The sequence below is a fragment of the Urocitellus parryii genome, chromosome 4 (genome assembly GCF_045843805.1).
Source record: "Urocitellus parryii isolate mUroPar1 chromosome 4, mUroPar1.hap1, whole genome shotgun sequence".
In the NCBI taxonomy this organism is placed as follows: Eukaryota; Metazoa; Chordata; class Mammalia; order Rodentia; family Sciuridae; genus Urocitellus; species Urocitellus parryii.
In genome coordinates this window covers 206897908-206918584 of record NC_135534.1, presented here as the reverse complement: position 1 = coordinate 206918584, position 20677 = coordinate 206897908, and the positions used below count along the sequence as shown (strand labels likewise).

The 20677-nt window shown below is 53.0% G+C and overlaps 1 protein-coding gene across 14 annotated transcripts in view; it reads left to right on the top strand.

The window, feature by feature from the left end:
• Rapgef1 (Rap guanine nucleotide exchange factor 1) overlaps window positions 1–20677 on the top strand; it is a 128189-nt gene that overhangs the window by 86176 nt on the left and 21336 nt on the right. For 8 of the 14 annotated variants that reach the window (XM_026386570.2, XM_077797162.1, XM_026386574.2 and 5 more), the window contains 7 exons: window positions 848–936; window positions 1840–1992; window positions 2664–2784; window positions 3137–3320; window positions 4382–4876; window positions 10169–10371; window positions 12497–12655. In XM_026386570.2, the coding sequence (XP_026242355.2) occupies window positions 848–936; window positions 1840–1992; window positions 2664–2784; window positions 3137–3320; window positions 4382–4876; window positions 10169–10371; window positions 12497–12655 (1404 nt within the window). The remainder of the gene's footprint in view (window positions 1–847; window positions 937–1839; window positions 1993–2663; window positions 2785–3136; window positions 3321–4381; window positions 4877–10168; window positions 10372–12496; window positions 12656–20677) is intronic. The other 6 variants (XM_077797163.1, XM_026386582.2, XM_026386581.2 and 3 more) reach the window with 2 other exon arrangements.

Here is a 20677-nt window from a genome sequence, read left to right as displayed (position 1 = left end):
GGAGCAGGGGCAGAGTTCCTCAGCCTGGAGGACACATTTCACCTGAGAAAACCAGAGGCCTTGACCTGTTTTGAAAGTGCTTTTTTTCAGGGCTGGGGATGTGGCTCAAGCGGTAGCATGCTTGCCTGGCATGCACGCAGCACTGGGTTCCATCCTCAGCACCACATACAAATAAAAATAAAGATGTTGTGTCCACCGAAAACTAAAAAATAAATATTAAAAACTAACTCACTCTCTCTCTCTCTCTCTCTCTCTCTCTCTCTCTTTCTCTCTTAAAAAAAAAGTGCCTTTTTTTCTTCTTTCTTTCTTTTATTTCCTTTCTTCCTTCCCTGTTCTAAGGTCATTTCTGAGTAATGACCTTGACTCCCTGTCCCTTGACCAAGATCCCAGCTAGTTCTCTTCAAGCGCCAGCTCCCACCACATTCGAGGCCAGCTAGCTTACTTTGGGAAACCCAAAGCCAGCAGCTGAGCCAGGTGGGTGTCCCTGAGCACATGACATGATGGCTTTAGAGAATAGAAAGTCGCCATCCCCACAAACCCACTGGGAATCTCTTCTGCTGGGAATTTACTTTGTATGATGAACAGTCATTTCTAGACTGTGGGGTTCGCTATTTCCCCTTCCAAGAGGAAGTGTCTCATGCATTTGAAACCCCTTGACGTGCTATGAAGGTATTTTTGGAGGGCAGGGGCCATTTTAGGAAGCCATGCATGTCACCTACAGTGATAATCCATGCGTAGGGGCTACGTAGGAAGCGTGTGGGCACAAAAGCGGACTCAGCAGTAGAGCCCAGACAGGCCCCTGCCTGTGGCACAGCTCAGTGTGTCCCTCTCTCCCATGCTGGTGCAGGAGCTGGTCAGGCTGACCATCGAGAAGCAGGGGCGGCCATCTCCAACAAGCCCAGTAAAGCCCAGTTCCCCAGCCGGCAAGCCTGACGGGTAAGTGATGACCAGACCCTCCTGGCATGGTGGTCACAGTCAGGGCAGCCCTCACTTGATCAGTTGAGAGCCTGTAGGCAGTCGGGGGGCAGCTGGGGAACCCAGGTTCCTTTTCAGTGGTGGGTTCTGGGTGAACACCTGTTACTTTAATGTTTTGAAGTGTGGCCTCGCCTGTCTGGGGTTTAATACCGCCACCCCCCCACCCCCCCTCCACCCCGTCATGTTTCTGAGGATGGTGCAAGTATATCCAGGGGAGGAAGGTGACTCCCTGTTGTCAGCCACCTGAATGCAAGCATTTTCCTGAGCAACTTCATTTCACACCCAGAAATTTCAAGGACATGGATTTCAGGAGTTTGACTTGAGAGTGCTTTGGGATTTTTAATATTAGTTTTCTCAAGAGAATAAACTGAGGGCAATGTGGACAGTTTTAATACCTTGTGTAATTTCTACTATGAGCCCCTGGGGGAAATTAAGACACGAATTTGGAGCATTTTTAATTTTTTTTTCCCTATACTAGGGATTGAACCTGGGGGCTACGTCTAAAGGCCTCTTTTTTATTTTTTATTTTGAGAAAGGGCCTCGCTGAGTTGCTGAGGCTTACAATCCTCCTGCCTCAGCCTCTTGTACTGCTCAGATTATAGGTCTGTGCCTGCCTAATTTGGAGTATTTTAGAAAACATTTAGATCATCTAATCCAAAGAATCCATTTTCAGATAAAGAGACTGAGGTCAGAGTCAGGAAACTTGGCCAAGCCCTGCTAATTTACCAGTGATCAGATGTGATTGGAACCCCAAGGCTCCTGATCCAAGGCCCGTCACTTCCCCACCCTCTCACATTCTCACCCCCTCAGGACCTGAGTATGCCGTGCTACCTTCTGTAATCCTGAGTTCTTTTGTCTCTCCAGCCAGCCTGAGCTCCCCCTGACAGACCGAGAGATGGAGATTCTAAACAAGGCGACAGGTGTGTCTCCGTCAACTGAGCTGCTCCCAGACTCCACAGATGAAGAGGTTGCGCCCCCCAAGCCTCCTTTACCTGGCATTAGGGTGGTTGATAACAGGTGATCATTTCCTTGTTTCTCTAGCACTTCCTTTAATTAGGACACTTGGGAAATGGATGGTAGAATGAGAAAACAGGAAGATGGTATGGTTGGGGCAAGAGCTAGGGGGTTCATGCCCTGTTTCTCAGGGGCTCTGGAGGTTTGGCCCTGCTCAGAGTAGACTCTGAGTTCCTCTAGCCCTGGTTTAGGGCCTTTTCCCATGCTCTGAACCCTACTTACATCTCTCCTTTTGGCCATAGCCATTGAAACCTGGTGTGGTTTATTGTGAACAGAAAAGAAAGGAATATTCTGATTTTCATTCCTTTGTTATTAATAACTTTTTATTTTGGCAGGAAAGGAGCAGGTGGAAGTTAAAGTGTGGAAATTGGGTGTGGAGAAGCTGGTAATGAAAGAGCCTCACCCACATCCTATATTCTAATAGCACTCTTTTTTTTTTTTTTAATACTGGGGATTGAACCCAGAGGTGTTTAACCACTGAGCCACACCCCCAGCTCTTTTTTTTATTTTTTTGAGACACAAGCCTTACTAAGTTGCTGAGGCTGATCTTGAACTTGCAAACCTCTTGCCCTGCTTCCCAAGTTGCTGGGTTATGGGCATGCGCCCCTACGCCTGGCTCTAAAGCATTCTTGTTTGTGACACCTGGTTTGTCTACATGTTTTGGTCTCTTTCAGTCCACCAGCATTGCCACCCAAGAAAAGACAATCGGCACCGTCCCCTACCCGGGTGGCTGTGGTAGCCCCTATGAGTCGGGCCACCAGTGGCTCCAGTTTGCCTGTTGGAATTAATAGGCAGGTAATGCAGCCCTGCTGCTGTGTGCACAGGTGGAGGGTGGAGGGTGGGAATTTGACCCTGAGGCCCTGCTGTGGTCAGGTGGAGAGGCTGTGAGGGTGGGGTTCTGTCATCCTCCTTCTTCCCCAGGGGGCTGGTAGGTAGGCTGGAGCCACAGGGCATCTCCTGAGGACATCTTTATCCACTCCTCCACCAGGACTTCTTTCTGTCTCTATATGTCATTGTATTGCTGACATCAGAAGTGGTTTCTGAACAGGGCTATTTCCTTCTCTGAGTCAGTGTGCCCATTGCCTTGTCCTCAGTCTCTGCCACCATTCTCAGAAGTGACTTGACTTGTTTTATTTTTCTTTCTGAGGATTTTGAGGTTGACTGTTATGCACAGAGGCGACTGTCAGGGGGCAGCCACTCATATGGCGGAGAGTCTCCCCGCCTCTCCCCCTGCAGCAGCATAGGCAAGCTCAGCAAGTCGGATGAGCAGCTCTCTTCTCTGGACAGGGACAGTGGACAGTGCTCCCGGAACACAAGCTGTGAAACACTAGGTGAGCTTCGGGCAACTCCTATCTCCTTTCTTGTTGGTTTCTTGGGACTGTACCCTCCTAGGCTTGAGTCCCAGCTAATGCCAGTCTTGAGTAGGTGACCCTGACCATATCACTTAAAATCCAGGCCTCATCTGCAAAATGAGGCTAGTGTCTGGCCTTCAAGGAAGCCAACACTTGTATCAACACAAAACCTCAGAGTCAGGCGCTCAGGTGAGCACTGCCCGCGGATGGCCTGTCAGTGTGTGCTACATTCTCATGGCCACCTGCACCTGGATCTCTAAATGAAGCCCTGCGCCCCTGACAGTGTTGGACAGAGTTGCACAGGCAGTCGTGGCTGGTACCGAATGCAGACCATGTGGGCCGACTGCATTTGGCAAGGGTTTGACAGCACTACGCTGTCTGTGTCCCATGCATGAGATGTTTTCACTTCCAAGGATGTGTCTAAGAGCATCATCAGAGACCTATAGCAAGATTTCTCTCAAAGACGTTAATCTCTGCATTGTTAGGACTGGTGGTAATCTGGAAACACTAGAGAACCAATGCTGGGAATTAGATGAGTTATGGTACCTTTGTTTAGTGGAATCATCTGTAGCTATTAGAAATAACTTATGATATGTTGATGAATGGAAAAACCCAGGACTGTTTACCCAGAAAATACATCAAATGTAAGCAAAGATGATAGATCCTGGGAGTGGGTGATATTTAAAGTAATAAATGTTTTTAAAATAGGAAAGGACTGGGGATTTAGCTCAATGGTACAGAGTTCTTGCCTAGCATGCACATGAGGCCCTAGGTTCAATTCCCAGCACCTCCTGAAATAAATAAATATAAATATATGGTGGGGGTGAGCACAAAGTGCAAGGAGTAGTACAGCCACGTCCCCATCTGATTGACAGTCAAGGAGCAGAATGAACAATACCAGATAAAGCAAGAACTTGCATAGAAGAGAGCAGAGACACATTTGTGTCCCTCTGTGAGGCAAGACTGGGCACAGCAGGAAGGGGTTCATTGTTTGGCCGGGGCCTCGTGGCTGACAGGCATATTTCCTGTTGGGTTTTCAGATCACTATGATCCCGACTATGAATTCCTCCAGCAAGACCTCTCCAACGCAGACCAGATACCTCAGCACGTGGCCTGCAACCTTAGCCCGCTGCCAGAGTCCTTGGGGGAGACTGGGTCTCCGTTTCCCAGCCATCCTTTCCAGCTGCCTCTTGGAAGCTGTCCCCAGTCTGAGGGACCCTCTGCCCTGGGGCGGCAGACAGACACACCACCTGCTTTGCCTGAGAAGAAGCGTCGGAGCGCAGCTTCCCAGGCCTCGGACAGTGCTGGCTGCAGGGCATCCTATGAGCGGCACCCCTCGCAGTACGACAACATCCCCGAGGACGACCTACAGAACCCAGCCCCAGCTCTCCCCTATACGCCCTTCGCTGCTGTCCTCCCCTTTCAGCAAGGAGGCTCCTCAGCACCCATCGAGTTTGTGGGTGATTTTACTGCTCCCGAGTCAGCGGGGGATCCAGAGCAGCCACCTCCTCTACCAGAGAAGAAAAACAAACACAGTAAGCCTCTGTCGAGCTCCATCAGGAAGTGCACTGTGTAAGCTAGAGCAGAGTGGGTTGGGTTCAGGTAGTTCAGGCATTAGTCTGAAGTGAAGCCAGGGGCCTGGGTGTTTCATGAATGGATGGCCACATCAGGGAGCCCTGTGCTCTCATCACTGACGGTTGTTCTCAAAGCTCCGTAAGTTGACCTCTCCATAAGTGGTCTCTGTAAAGTCTCACGCTGGTCCCTTCCTGAATGCTTGTCCTCTTCAGGTGGAGGCAGTTGACCTTTTGGCCTGAAGACACAAGTGTCGGGGCACGCAGGACAGGTTACAGCAATATCTGTGTAAAGTAAGGTGGATATTTGAACAGAACCCCCCTGGTGCCCACAGGGTGGTTTTCTAAGGACCCCCCCTTTAGCAAGACACCAGGTGCACCCTGGGTGCACACTGTCCTATCTGCAGATGCAGGACCGCATGCTGATAGAATGACCTGAGGTGGCCTGCAGGAGGGGCCAAGGATGCCTTGTGAACCAGATGTTTTAATAGAAATTACCAGCATTGGGGTGGATCTAAAACATTGAATACTTGTGTTTGGATATTTTCCAACTAAAGATTTGCCATAGAATTACTAAGCAGCATTCTGGAAGCTCCGTTTCCTCCCAGCTCCCTAACTGTTGCACATCGCAGTCACTGCCTCCCACTTCCCTGGCACTGTTCCCTGATTTTCCCTGGCAGACCAGCTATCACCATTTTGATACATGTGGCCACAATGGTCCCAGGATTCCCTGGCCTGGGTGGAAGCATGACACAGAACCCTACAAACTAGAAATAGGGTCTCCATTCCAGAGTGCAGACCAGAGCACCCCTCCTCTAAGAAAGGAGGAAGGGCTTGGTTAAAGTAGCAGGGCTGCCTTGAGCCAGCTGGATCTTGAGAGGAGGCTGCTGTGAAGGTGTAGCTTCCCCACTCCTCCCAGCAGAGGGAGAGCCAGCTCTGTGGGGCTAGTGATGTCATTCCCATCTTTCCTGGAAGCCTGCTCATTAGAGACCAGGGTACTGGTGAGGGGTACACAGCAGCTATGCCAGGAATGTCCCCTGGCGTCTCCCTCAGCACAGGGAAGCCTTTAAGTAACCCTTGGCCTCTCCTTCCACCCACCCTACCCGCAGCAGCATCCCCTTATGGACCCACCCCTTCCTTTCCTGAGAGTCCCTGGGACTCAGATATAGGGCAGGACTGCATCCCTGCAAATTCCATCAGACAGATGGTGCTTCCTCTCCCAGCTCTGAGAACAAGTGTGGGTGGCGGTCCTTGGACAAAATCTGTAGAGAAGGAAGGGGAAGAAGGGTGGCCATGGTTCCTGTCAAGCGGTCTCAAGAGACTGAAAGTATCTTTCCCTGGGGCCAGGTACTGTGTGAGGTGCTCTCCACTGTGATGGAGCACTTTACCTGCAGATCTTCAGAAACCACGGGGCCTAGGTATGGTGTCCTGAGCTAAGTGTCACAGCTTGGCTCTCAAGTCCTGGCCACCTGAGAAGGCAGGTGTCATTAGCTTAGTCCTGGAGATGAGGGAGCTGGCACAGTGTGAGGGGTGATGGCTCTTGGATGGCAGCACACTCCAAACCCTCCAAGCCAAGGAGGTCACCCAGCCCTCCTCCTTCAACACCCCTCCAGTTTTCAGTAGTGACCCTATACAGTCTTTTCTGTGTTCTCCAAAAGAGTCCCAAACTTGAGGTACCCCAAGGCTTAGTCTTGGTCCAGAATCTGCTCTCTTCCCCTGAGAGGACCCTTGGAGACTTCCAGCCTGTGACGCTGTAAAAAAAGCATCTCACAAAATTGCTTTGAAAAGGTGGGCACAGTGGCACACACCTGTAATCCCAGCAGCTCGAGAGGCTGAGGCAGGAAGATCTCAAGTTCAAAGCCAGCCTCAGCAAAAGTGGGGCACTAAGCAACTCAGTGAGACCCTGTCTCTAAATAAAATACAAAGTAGGGCTGGGGATGTGACTCCGTGGTTGAGTGCCCCTGAGTTCAATCCCTGGTACCAAAAAAAAAAAAAAAATTGCTTTTGGGGGAAGAGATCAGCACCATTCCTCACATTGAACTACTGCCAGACCAAGCTCATACATGTTCAGTCAGATGTCACAGTGTGTCCTCGTCCTGGAGTGCTCTGACATCTTGAAGGACCCTGGCCCCCTTGCCAAGGGCAGCTTCTTGGGTCCCTGGTGCCAGGGGAGCTTCCTGATTGCTTTCTGACATCTGAAGTCCCCACAGCCCCAGGGCCTAGCAGTGCCAGCCACTGAGCCTTCCCAACCGGGCCAGTGTGAACAGCCTCCAATCAGTTGCTGTTGCTTTGGAAAGGGACTGAGCTCCTTGTTTCAAGGGTCTAGGACACCACTGCCATTCCTGGCAGGAACAGGGGCAGGTCTCTACCAGGTCCGCATCTTCTGGAGTTCTGTAGACCTGAAGGACCACAGCTTGCCGGAACACCAGGCAGAGGTGGTTGCTTGGTCCTTCCAGGGAGCAGATGGTAGGGTGCAGGTCACCTTTCTGGGCTGGCATCTTCTGTGGAACTTGGTGGCAGTGGTGCAGCAGTGGCCCTGTGGCATGAGGCGCCAGGAGCTGTACCCCGCATGGCCAGATCCAGTGGGTGCTGTTGGAGCTAACAAGAAGGGCTTGCTTATTCTTGCAAGTGAGGAAGGACCTCCACCCCTTCCTCAGCAGGGCTCCAGAGGGAAGGACCATGACCCCGCTGAGAATGCCTCTGCCTTCCTGGATTTCCTGTGACCCCTGCTCGGGTTGTTTGGAAACGCAGTGTCCCGCACCATGGAGCCATCCTGGCCACCTTCCCTTGGCATCTGAACCTCAGCTTTGCCGGGCAAGGGCTATGGCACTGCAACGTGGTTTGAGGGGAAGGCGCTGGCTCAAGAGGTAGCTGAGATCTACCCACACACTGACTTAGGTCCCAGCTTCTGAATCCAGGTTCCCTTTTCTTCCCAGCTCTTGTCATCTTAGATTCCTCTGTAAGTAAATTCATTGGTACCTTTTCTAACCAGGTGTCAAGAGGCCAAGAGTGTTTTCTTCCTAACATGGGAACTATCCCAGAACCCATGAGCCCCGCTGCCTAGAGAAAAGAGGACAATACAGGATTCCAGGACACAGGTGTTTGGGGTGCCGGCCTTGACCTCAACTCTGCCATGGGCAGCGTCAGGGCAGCACTAAGTCTGTGTTTGATGGAGATTAGAAGCTGGGCTTCTGCTCCATGCAGCCCTCACCACTGTGCGAGGTCACCAGGCAGCTGTGTGCTCCAGCCCACTTCCAGAGCCCTCTGGTCCTCTAGGCAGTGGGGCAGATCACTGACCCCCAAATCAGGAATGAAGCACACACTGATGCCCCACGGGTGCTTAGGGTGCCACACCTGCTTCATGGAGAGGAGCCTGCGGGGCAAGGACAAGGTCACTGAGACCTGACAGCTGAGCTCCTTGCTCTTCGGCTTCTCACCTCCCCAGCTAGGCCAGGCCCCCACCCTTTGTGCTGCCATGCTGTGTAGGCAAGGGATGCTGGCCAGCCTGGACAGGCTGCTCCACATCAGGCTACCAGGACAGCAGGGGCGGGGGCTTCTACCAGGGCTAGAGGGGAAGAGGCCTGTTTTCAAACTTAAGCACTTTTTTTCCTCAGTGTCCATCCTTCCGTCAGGGGTGGCTTAGCTTAGCCTTTCATCTTGAAGGGTAGAACTGAGTTTAGTAGCTGGCATTTCTTGCACGCCCTGTGGGTGCTTTACCACACATACCCCAGGGCTTGGGGCTCGTCTGATTCAGCAGGTTCCCAAGGACACTTTCTGAGGGCATGTTTCCCATTCCTCATTCTATGAGTGTTTATAGGCACACTAGGGACAGCACAAGCCAGACGTGGTCCCTGCCTTTGAGCTTCAACCCTTTAGGGGAAGGCAATAAATTCTATTGCGTGTGTGTGTGTGTGTGTGTGTGTGTGTAACCTAGGGCTTTTCACACGCCAGGCAGGTGCTCTGCCACTGAGCTACATTCCCAGCCCTTTATATTTTTGAGACAGGACCTCACTAAGTTGTGGGGCTGGCCTGGAACTTGTGATCCTCCTGTCTCAGCTCCCTAGGTTGCTGAGATTGCAGGTGTGGCCACCACCCCTCTTGCACCACAATCCTTCCCCAGAAGAGCTTATGGTCCAGAGTCGTTTTCTCAAGGGATCAGTCGTGCCCCCTGCCCCACCCAGAAACGCCAAGAGTGTAATCCTCCAGTAGTTCCCCCTGTGTTCAGAATAAAGCCTGCTGCCCGCTGCCCTGTCCTGTTCACAGTGCTAGGTGGCCTCAAAACTGTCCTCTGCCTGCTATTCTTTGCCCGCCCACCCTCTTCCCAGCCTTGAAGGTCCTCTGTTGTCACATGGTTTGTCCACTGCACTTCACTCTTCTCTATAGGACCAGTTTCCCCATGACTATATGTCTGTCAGCTGCCTGGAGAAGAAGGTGTGCCCCAAAAATGGAGGATGTGTCCTCCTGGCCCTGGTACAGTCCCAGTGCCTGTGCAGGTGCCCAGTGTGTCCAGTAGGCACATAGCAAATAAACTTTGTGAAGGTGGGAAGGCCACAGGCAGCTCACTGCAAACCACAAGAAGAGCCAAGGAGAACATGCCCAGGCAGCAGGGCACTGGGCAAGGGAAAGGCTAGTGGGGAGGGGGCTGCTTGTAGGAGCCCCCAAGCATTTAGCCACAGGTAGAATTTTTGGAGCAACTGGAAACGTGTGCAAACCCCAAGGTGGCAGCTGGAACCCAGCCCAAGGGCCAGGGAGGGCGCAGGCTGGGACTGAGCTCCCTGTGAGTTGCAGCTGGAGAGCCCCACAGAGGCACTTAGCGTCCCCCTGCTAAGTGTTGCTGGAAAGCCCTGAGGGCTCTTCAGGAAGGGAGTGAGGCAGCCGGGCACCTTCCCTTAATCGTCGTCGTTTTTAGACAGTTCACAACACTGAGTAGGAAGGGAGGGACTTCCCACCTCCCCACCCTGTCCCCACACAACACACACCCCACGACCAGCCCCTCTGGAGCAGGACCTTTGGTTCCAGTGGATGAGCCTCGCTGAGGCACCATAGTTACCTGAACCTCAGAGTGCAGGGTGCTGCTCTCTGGGTCAGACGTGGGGAGTTTGTGGTGTCACTGTCCCAAGAATTTCCTGTGCTCTGCCTGCCCTCCTTCCCGGTGTGCTTTCCTTGGAAGGCACCTGGCTACCATAGGAAGAGCAGGTGGGAGGGGCCCCTGGGTGGCCTGGGAGAGAGCATGCGAGGGCCTCCCCTGTCTCGCAGTGCTGGCCTACATGCAGTTGCTGGAGGACTACTCGGAGCCGCAGCCCTCCATGTTCTACCAGACGCCACAGAACGAGCACATTTACCAGCAGAAGAACAAGCTACTCATGGAAGTGTACGGTTTCAACGACTCCTTCAGTGGCGGGGATTCTCTGCAGGAACTGGCCCCACCGCCCGCCCTGCCCCCCAAACAGCGGCAGCTGGTAAGTGGCCTCTCCCCACCCTGCATCCTTGGCACTGCCGTGAATGGCAGCTTCAGATCCCAACACTGGGCCTCCCAGAGCTACAGCCACCTTCCTGGGGGTAATTCAACCCCCATTTTGTCCATGACAGGGCCTGGGCTTGGGTGTTGAAGGTGCTGTTCCTTCTCTTCCCCCCGAGATGCTCCCGGCGGCCTGTCTCACATCCTTCCATCTCCCCACCCTAGGCGTAGTGGGCCTTTCTTTTCCAGAGCAGCCCGTGCAGCTGGGATGGGCTTGTACACATAATGTTTGCTTTCTCTGCTGACAGTCTCTTGTATTTTTTCTTTCTTCTTTGGCTCCAACATAGACCTCCCAGAAAGGAGGGACTCAATTAAAGCACAGGGCATGGTCTGTGTACGGCCATCTGTGGACTTTATTTCCATAATGGGCCTAACTGTATGGAGTGACTTGCATCCCAGCCCTTGGCTGGGAATGGCCCCATGAGAACAAGCTCCATTGAAGCAGGATGGCCTTAGACAGAGCTGTTCTGTGCTGCAGACACGGCCCCCGTCCTCCTAAAACACCTCCATGTCAAGGATCTCACAGAGGGAGTGAAGCGCGAGTCATGCAGAAGGCAGAGTGTCCCGTTGGAGGCCACTGCCACAGTCCGAGACCTCGCTCAGCGTCAGCCCAGCAGGCCAGCCACATACCCTAGGGCTCCAGCCTTCTTTTTACTACCAGGTGACAAACCTGGTGGGACTTGAGAGTCTGAGACTCAGGTCCAGCCACACTCTGCAGAGGGATGACCTAACCTTTTCAGACCCTGACCTTGGCCTGGGCTGTTCTGCTCATATGCTGGCCAGCTATAACCTATCCGTTGTGAGGACATGGTGCTGCCCCCTTTTCAGGGAGGCAGCTGCCAGCTGGGAACAAACAACCTTGGTTACTCCTGGTGGCCACCTGGTGCTTGATCTGGTTCCCGGAGTCCTGAGCCATCCTACCTATGGTGGGCACTGGCTGGCTGAGCAGGCTGTTGTCTCATCCCGAGAACCGTGGACAGCACAGGCAGAGCAGCCCTGCCTGCTAGAGGAGGGGCCGAGCTTGGACTCGGGGACCTGGATTCCAGTCCTGCTGCGCCAAGCTGTGTGCTGTGCTGTGTTCAGGTCTCCATTCTTCCTCTGCCCTGCCCTGCCCAGCCCACACCACTGACACATTAAAGATATGTCCCATGTTCCCTCAACTGTCCTTGGGCATCTTCTCCCTGCTAAGGAGCCCAAGGCAGATCCCTGATGGGCCTCTGGGATCAGAAGCCACTCCAAGGGAGCATCCTGCCTGCTGCACCAGGCTGGCAGCGTGGGAGCAAAGTTAGCCCCAGGAGAGGCTTAGGAGAGGTTAGGACACCTTATCGAACACCTCCCTCCCCAGACAGGCCCAGGAGCGGGCATGTGGCTCCACATGGTCCTCACCACAGCCCCTGGCATCCCTGTTGTAAGTAAACAGGCTGAGGACCAGAGAGACTTCTCCAAGGCCACAGCTAGTCAGAGATCAGAGCCCATTGACAGAAGCTCAGGCTCACCACATGATAAGCCATGCTGGCTGATGGTCACACCCTGTCCCTAATGTACACGGGGAGGCGTTAAGCACATCTTACAGACAACAACAGCAGCAGTAATTACTTAGGTTTGTTGGCCTCGCATGTTGGTAGACTCGGCTACATCTCATCGAGTCCTCCCCACACCCCATGCAGGAAGTGCCAGAGCATACCCCATTTTATAGATGGGAAACCTGAGGCACTAAGGTCTTTCAGGAATGTCGAAGACCAGCAGGTGGTCAGTGGCAGGGTCTAGGTTCAAACCCAGGCAGCCTGACCCTACTGAGCTCTGCTCCCTAGGAGGAGCTCAGAGCCCAGTATCAACCACATCTGTGGCTCGAGCCCACCTGTCCCCTGGCTGCAGTCTGCCTGAGAGTTTGCCTAGTAGACATGTCATAAGGAAGTAAAGGAGTCTCTTCTTCAATCTTGGCAGAGCTTCTGGTCCCTGAGCTGGGCCAGCAGGATTAGGGAGCAGCCTCCTCAGCCTTTGTCGTCGCGTGCTGACTGTTCTCTGCTCTCTCCCTTCTCCCTGCCTTTTCTCGCCCCTCTGCCCAGCAGGCCTCCTATGCTGCTTCTTCCTTCTCCTCTGTCTCCTACTGTGTGCAGCAAACTAAAGTGGCCTTCACCCCCGAGGACGGCAGTGCCACTCAGGGCCTCAGTGTGTCCGTGTCTAACTCCTTTCTCAGCCGGCACGGCAGCTTGCCTGTGCCCTCGGTGAGTCACTCCCCGCTGCTCTTCACTTGGAAACTGCGCACCTTCCATTCTTCTGCAGCCTGTGCCTCACGGACACAGGTGCTACCGCCCACCACTGGCCCTTCCTTCTGCAGAGCCCTGCACATAGGTGGGAAAGGGCATGAGCACTGATTCTCTGGGGCCTCGAGGATGGACGGCTGCCGGGTGGGCAGGAGTGGGGAATTGCGCACAGCCCCGTTGGCAGCGTCAGCACTCCAGCATGGAGGACAGAGCCATCTGGGCCTTTTTCTCTGCTCTCCCACTGGGCCTGGTGTCAGTCCTCCAAGTGTTCAGGAATGTTTAAAAGGGAATGTTCTTCATTCCTCACATAGGAAGAAAGGCCAAAGAAAGAGCAGCATCACCAGGTAGGTGAGAGTGAGGTGAGGCTGTGTTCGGGAGCTTTTGCTCTGTGGCTTAACAAACCACATTTGTCATTCCATAGGACACAGGCTAGTGGGATGGCTGGGCTGATCTGGCGACACTTGCTAACATCTCTGAGACGTCAGCTGGGACAGTTGGCTGGTGTTTCTGTCACATCTATCAGGCTGGCCTGGGCTTGTTCTCATGGCACCTGGCAGAGTTCCAAGGAAACCAGTGGAACTGTACAAGGCACCCTGAGGCCTGAGCCTAGGACCGCGCAGCATCACTTCAGTCACAGGTGCTCAGTGAGATCACAGGGCTGCCCAGATCCAGGGAGGAGGAAGGAGACCCACCTCCTGGGGGGAGGTGCAGGCTCTGGCCCAGGCCAGCACGGGGAGGGTTGCAGCCATTTCTATATAGTTCACTACCGACACTACAGAGCGCAGCTTCTCCCAGAGCCTGCCTCTGCCCAAGAACCAAAATAGCTATGCATTCCTGCTGATCTTGCCCCAGTCCACCCTCTGTAAATGGTGAGTTTGGATTGAAAAACTTGACCAAGCCCAGTTTTCTCTGGTGTCCGTCTGTGCCCAGGATAGCAATCCAGCACCCAATTCCAGGTTAGCACTCCCTGACCTTGGAGTGGACCTTCTGTGGCGTGCTGGGCACTCTGCAGAGCCCTCAGCAGCCTGGGTGTGCTGGAAAGCTACACACTGCCCTCTCCAATCCACCCCGGCAGCCACTCGGACACCTGGACTCCTCAGGAGGCACCTCCAGCAAGCTGCCGTGACTCTTGCACAAAAGTTGGCTGTTAGACAACCCAGCTCTTGACTGTTTCCCTCCCACAATGTTGGCAGAAAGTCTGGGTTATCCTAAGAGATTCTCCGGAGCCCCTCTGAGCAGCTAGTGGTTGGAGAACTGTGGCTGAACTGGAATGTTAACATTCGAGGGCATTTTAGCTAAGCTTGGTTATGCATGTGTCTTGGTTTTCATCCATGTGACACAGGGCATCTTAAGGCAGCTTGCATCTCTCATACTGCCTCTCAGCACCAGCTCCAGGAGGGAGCCCGAGGAGGCCGAGCTAATCGGGTGCTTCATTTCATTAAAAGGAAAGTCTTTCGAGAACCATTGGCAGTGGCCTGTTTGGAGCATCTGTCGTCTAACCTGCTGAACCCCAGAGAAGTGATTCTGATTGAGGGCAACTTACTCATCCTTGTCTCCAATTAGACGTCAACATGAGCCCAGGCGTGAGGTTTCACCTCACGGTCGGAGCAGCCCTTGGTCCCTGTTCAGCCCATGTTCCTGGGCCTGTGTCAGTCCAGCATAGAATTCAGGGGGACACCCTGGGAATGCAACAGTTGTCCAACCTGGAGGGACCTGTCATGGTTCTTGGTGCAGTGACCTGTACCTTCTACTAAAACATTCATTCTAACTTTGAAACCCTCTTGCCAGGGGAACTTGTAGCGCAGTAAACCTGCATTGGATGATGTGCTGAAGTGGGAGCTGAAGGAGTGTTCCTGTGTACTCTTCCCCAGGACCCCGAGAGAGGTTTAGCCAGCACACTGGGATGTCCCCAAAAATTGCAAGAGGGGTGAAAACGGATGGTCCCATGCCCAAGAGGAGCTTGCAATCCAGCAGGCTGAACAGACAGGCTTGGGTTCTGGCAAAGTGTAAGCAGTGGTGTGGGACTCACAGAGGGGGCAGGTCAGGGTGACAGCACCTCATGGGGTGGGGCTGGAACTACAACTTGAAGGACACTTGGTTTCAGGGAGTTGAAGGGCAGGGAAGTCAGCCAATTGTGTCCAAGCCAAGAGCCTGCCTCAAGGGTGGAGGGTCATCCCTAGTGCAAGCTCCCAGGGATTGAGGTTGTAGGAGAGAGGTCAGAGGGGCTGGGGCAGTTCCAGCCTCCCATCCTCCACTGGGAAGAGCCAGTTGCCCACCTCGGGCGCCACCTACTTACTGAGCTTGCTGCATGGCCCATGGGCTCAGGCCAGTCTTTAATGTGACCCAGGCCTGCAGGTCGGGCTCGAGGCAGGCTGTAGTTCTTGCTCCTGGGCAGCACCCCGTCTTCCCCTCCGCCTCAGCCCCACCCACAAGTTCCCTCAGTCAGTGGAGTGTTAGCTCCTGGCTCACAGATGCCCTTTCTTTTCTGATAAGGGCCATAGTCCTTGGAGGTCTGAGCAGCAGCACAGACCAAATCTAAATCTTCTGCATGTCCTCATGCAGGAGCACTAAAACTAACCGACAGGAGAAAGGCATTGGGGAGGGTGACAGAGGCAGTTAAGGAAGGTGGAGAGAAGCAGGCGAGGTCTCCTGGGGCCCAGGGGCTGGAGAAGCTGCCCCTCCCAGAGGCAGCACTGCTGCTGAGCCTTCTGCCCTCGCCCTGTCCCAGATTCTCCCTCCAGGGCTATCTGGGCTCTTGCCTCCTGAGCTGTCTGCCATTTCCACCTCACCCATTCCCTCCACATCCTGTTTCCCAGCCGTCTCCTCTACCTGCCCTTTCCCTATTCTGAACTCTGGTTGTGCAATCTTGGAAGTTTGGGGCTTGGTCCATGTTCTTGTCTCCCTTGACCAGGATATCATTGAGTCTCAGGGACCACAGGGTGGCCAGTGCTCTCCAGGCCTTGCAGTATTCCTGCATCTCTTGCTGTCCTCTTATGCCTCCTTCCTTTGCTAGCAGAAAGTGATGGGTGTTCCAGCGGTCTGCCATGTTTCTTTTCCATCTTGACTGCCAGATGGGTCCTCATGAGTAAAACTGCCCCCCATCCCCGTTTCAAGAGGGTATTTGATATCCCAAAATAACTGTTATTTGTTTAAAAAGAATCTTTGGGATGAGAAAGTGGAAGGTGTGTCATGTGAGGACCTCAGGTTTTTATAGGGCCTGGGTAGCAGCTGGTACCTGTCTAGGTACAGCAGTCACCCTCCTGAGATGGGGGAGCCAGGTGTTTGTACTGCAGCACACATACACTCTCAGAAGGCTGAGCCTCTGCCCTGGCTGTCTCCTCACTGTGAGGCAGCCTTTCCAGCCAGGCCGGCTCCTGACACTCCCAGTGCATCCATGTCTCTTGCACACTTGCTGTACCCGCCCCCCCGCCCCAACCTCCTGGCCATGACCATCCCTGAGAATTCACTTAGCAACCATCCTAAAGATCATGGGAATACCAACTGGTCTAAGCCAAACAGGAAGTGGGGAGATGAAGATGGAACAGGAGACAGACTGAAAAGGGACATTGAGGGCCTTGTTTCTCTACCATGTTCTGACACTTCACGGAGGGTAGCTAAGGCTCTAAGTAGACTTCTGTGCATAAGTAAGTGAGAGCTCCTGTCATGCTGCTGAACTCCAAAGTGTGTTAAAAGTAGTCCCATTAGATGGCTAGACTGCATTTGGATCCTATTTTAATCTGAATTAAATTTCCTCTAGAGTTGATGCTCTCAGATCAGTACTTGGTGAACACACAGAGCACCCTCAAGTGCCCTGAGGTTTGCAGGAGGATAACTGTCAAGGGCCCTTCGGCAAGGATGCATCTCTCAAGGGAGCTCTGTGACATTGCAGGGACATGTTACTTCTGCATTTGCCACTTTACTACCCAAAACCCTCACAAGCATGACATTTTTGTTGTCGCATCCTAATCCACTAAGGTGTTTGTTCCAACAGGAAGAGGGTGTCTTTTGGGCCTGACATGCTAATGCCACCTGGCTAGTGCAGATATCATTCCCACACAAAAGCATCCCCAAGTGCCCTCCTTGCTGGGTGCAAGATAAGCAGCCTGTGAGAGACCTTGGGCCCTGGAGCTTGCGACATCTGCCTCACAGTTTGCCATTTTCTTTGGAAGCTCATCCTCTGTCATTACATAAAATGTGATCATTTTATAAAGAAGGGTATTGCCTTTGGGCCCAAGGTGGACCCACATGATGACTTTTGTAATCTGCTGGTTGGGACCAGGAATGAGAAAAGGAAATGGCAGAGCTGTTCCTTCCAGGTAGCCACATGGTGTAAGGACTGTCTCTCCTAGGAATGATCACATGCCATCTCCATAAGAACACATCAGACCAGTGTCTCCCCAGGCAACTCTGCAGAGCGCCTGGGGAGACACTGGTCTGATGTTCCCTTTGAGAACAAGTCATGCTATTGGAGAGCCCTGTTGAAGGGAGTATGCTCTGAGCCAGGGACAGTGCTGACAGTGGTGCCTGGCAATTCACAGGGAGAGCCCATGGCACACTGGAAAGTAGCTTCTCCTGGGTGTGTTTTCTCACAAACAAGGGATTAAAATTGTAAGCCTGAAAAGCAGCTGTCCAATAGCTCCTCTGTTTTGTGCATCCAAAGGCACTGATGTCCTGAGCCTTGGTGAGCTACAGCTCACCAAGCAGCACCCAGTCTCTGGCAGCTTCTCTTCCCTAGCGCTCACCTGCACAGGGAGTCCATTCAGTGGCAAAGCACTTTCCCTACTGCTGGTAGAGCTGAAGCTCTGCAAGGCTAGGCGCTCAAGTACCTGCAAAGCAGCACTTAGCCAAGGTCCCTGGGCCTCTGCTCCAGCCCTACCTCCCAGGTGCAAGGCTGCCTTCCCTAACACCTGGGGTTTCCTAAACATTGGGAATTAAATGGAGTGGCTGTTGCATTGAGGACTCAGGAACTTTCACTTGGAGGTAAATTTTCCTGCTTTGCTTTTTTGCCAAGGCAACCACGGCCCATCCCTGTCCTTTTTCATGCTAGGACTAAAGTGCAGAGGAAACTGATGCCTACCAGCTTCAGTTGGCTCCACCTTCACACACTGTTCACAGTGAGCATCGAAGGCTGTCCCTCAGCCCCTACCTTCTTTTTCACTTAACAACTTAGGAGCACTCCCAGGTTTGTTTTCTCAGAAGAGCTGGCTCTGCCTCCACCTTTCCGGTCTGCCCTGGAACACTAGCCCAGACCCACTCTGCACCCCTGGATCGCTGCCTTTCCCGCACTCGGCAGCACACAGCACTCAGGATCCAAGCAGTCAGCGGGCTGTATCCTGTAGGGGGTTGAGGCAAGGTCTGGTCATGTGCCCAGAATGAACCTCTGAATGTGGTACAGGCCAGCCCAGCACCACCTCTTGCTAGCTGTGAGTTATTAGGTGTGTGGTCTCAATTTCTTCATTATAAGGATCACAATAGCAGTTCCTGCATGTTAAATGAGAAGATTCATATAAAACTCTTGGCTTCTCATCTGCCCAGCAGGATGTATTCAGTGAGGGTGACAGTCCTTATCCTCAATGGTCCTTGCTAGTTTTGTTTTCTTGGTGCTGGGGAATGAACCCAGCGGTATGCTGCCAAAGAGCTACACCTCCAGCCCTTTTTTATTTTTTGTTTTGAGATGGCCTTACTAAGTTGCTGAGGCTGGCTTTGAACTCGTGATCCTCCTGACTGACTCACTGCAAAATACAGGCCTGCGCCACCGTGCCCAGACTTGCTGTCATTTTGACTGACTGCATCCCTAACCTACCTGCTTACTTACCTTAGCACCCCCAGATCTCCTGCAAAAGTTTGTAGGGGCCAGACAGGAGCACCTTGTATTCTAGAATCTTCAGCCCAAATGGTGTCACTTTTGCTATAAATAAAAATTCCAGCAGCACAGAGAGCAGCAGCTTGTCAAAAGTACAGCCAGGCACTAGCCAAAAATAGCCTCCAGGCTGGGGCTGAGTGGCGTGGTACAGAGTGGCCGTCCCTACCCACCCTGCCCTAGGAATGAGCACAATCTCAAAGGGACTGGAAGTATTTCTCTAGGGAAATGATAGAAACCCGGACTTGTTGAAAATGGTGTGACTCTGAGCCCCAGCATGCCTCATGGCATCTTCAGAACTGTGAAGAAACCATGATGCACTTCATGATGATTCAGGAGCCTTCCCTGGCACCTCCCGCTGCCAAGGTCCAGTATCGTTCAGGCCTGGCTCTTGTCCAGCACGAACACATAGCTGGAATGCCAGAATACAAGCTGGGGAGAGAGGGCATCCAGGCCCCTTTGTCCTAGAAATGCCATCTCTCCACTCTTCTCCTTCCTCCCTGGTGACATCCCTGAGCCTCCTTCCCTCTGTTCCTGGTCTGAGCCCAGGCGAGTGGCAAAGCTTTTTCCTTACCTTGCACACTCACAGCTGAGGCACTGCTGCTGGTCAGCCATGGCCTTGGCATGTTAATAATAGAATCAGTTTCTGAGTGTTTGTTCATCTAGCAAATATGTGTCAGGCTGCTCTGTAATGCTCACCCTGTGATTTATAGTAGCTCCTATGCTGGTATTTGGAGGGCAGGACAGGACATTCCTTTATTGAATGGCCACAGACTGAAGTGCTGCAATTTTCATCCCCATTTTAAAGATGAACTTAAATCCCTTGCCCAAGGTCACAGGTGGGAAGGTGATAAGGGGTCAAGCCATGCCTAGGTGACTTGAGGACTGGCATCCAGCTGTTCCCTGTACCTCTCCCAGAAGTCCATGTGGAAGTCCACCCTGAACTTGCCATATCAAATCTTGTCGCACACACCCAGTAATCCACTTGGAAGCCGCTTCCTGAGTGTGAGGTCTTTGAGGCTGCATGAAAGCCATTTGTGTCTGTGAGCCAGGGCTGTTTCTACAGGGCACTTCCTGTCTGGGTGCTTGGTGTGAGGCCCATGGGTGTGAGGGTAGGGCATCACTGAGAGCTGCCCTGGACTCCAGGAAGAGTCTGCCTGGGGGTAACTCTTAAACCAGGTGGTAGCAAGTAGGTGGATCTGTGGCTGCATAGAGGTACCTGCTGACTGGAGGCCGCACCAGTCTCTGGAGAGGGAGCAGCCGACAGAACTGAGAACCCAGCTCTGCAGGAGACAAAGCCACAGCCTGAGAGTCCTTCAGGGTCCCTGCAGAGCAGCCTCCCACACTATACACCCCAGCCAGAGAAACAGGAAAACCCAGAGTCCCCAGGCCTATGGAGCCACCCACACGCTGCTGGAGGGTTCAGGGGAGTGTGGCACTGCTGTGGCTCAGGGCGAGAGTCAATAGCCTCGGTGAGAAGCTGGGCCTCTGCTCTGTTTCTCTAGGTGGGTGCATGTGGATGGAGCTTCACTGGCCACAGGAGTCGGGGTGTCTGGCATTGGTTGGTCAGAACTTGCACAGCACTTCCACTAATTTGCTTAACCATGGCCAAGGGCTAGCCTTGAGTTGGTGAATTAGATAGGGAAGTGAAATGTGTGGGTCCCTAGGGCAGGCGTCCCAGGGCCAACACAAACCAAGAGCCTTGGAGCTCATAGGGCAAGAGGGTCATGGCCTCCCTGAGGGTGAGGACAGGAAGAGCTTTAAGCTGTGATGAGCATGACCGGGTGGGCTGCCACGGTGGATAGAGGACGGACTATCCACCTCACGTTGCTGCAGCTCCATCCAAGCTGAAGGGGAGCTTGGCACAGCCACTGAGGGACATAAGAGTTTCGACCTCCTGTTAGTCTACACCTTTGTCTCTTCTTCCTTTCCCTGATTTCCATGGTTTGTTTTTGTTTAGGGGGATTTTGTTTGTTTCTTTTTGTACTGGGGATTGAGCCCAGGGGCACTTTACCCCCATCCTTTTTATTTATTTGTTTATTTTGGTATTGGGAATTGAACTCAGAGGCACTTTACCACTGAGTTTCATCCTCAACCATTTTTATTTGTTTTGACTTTGAGAC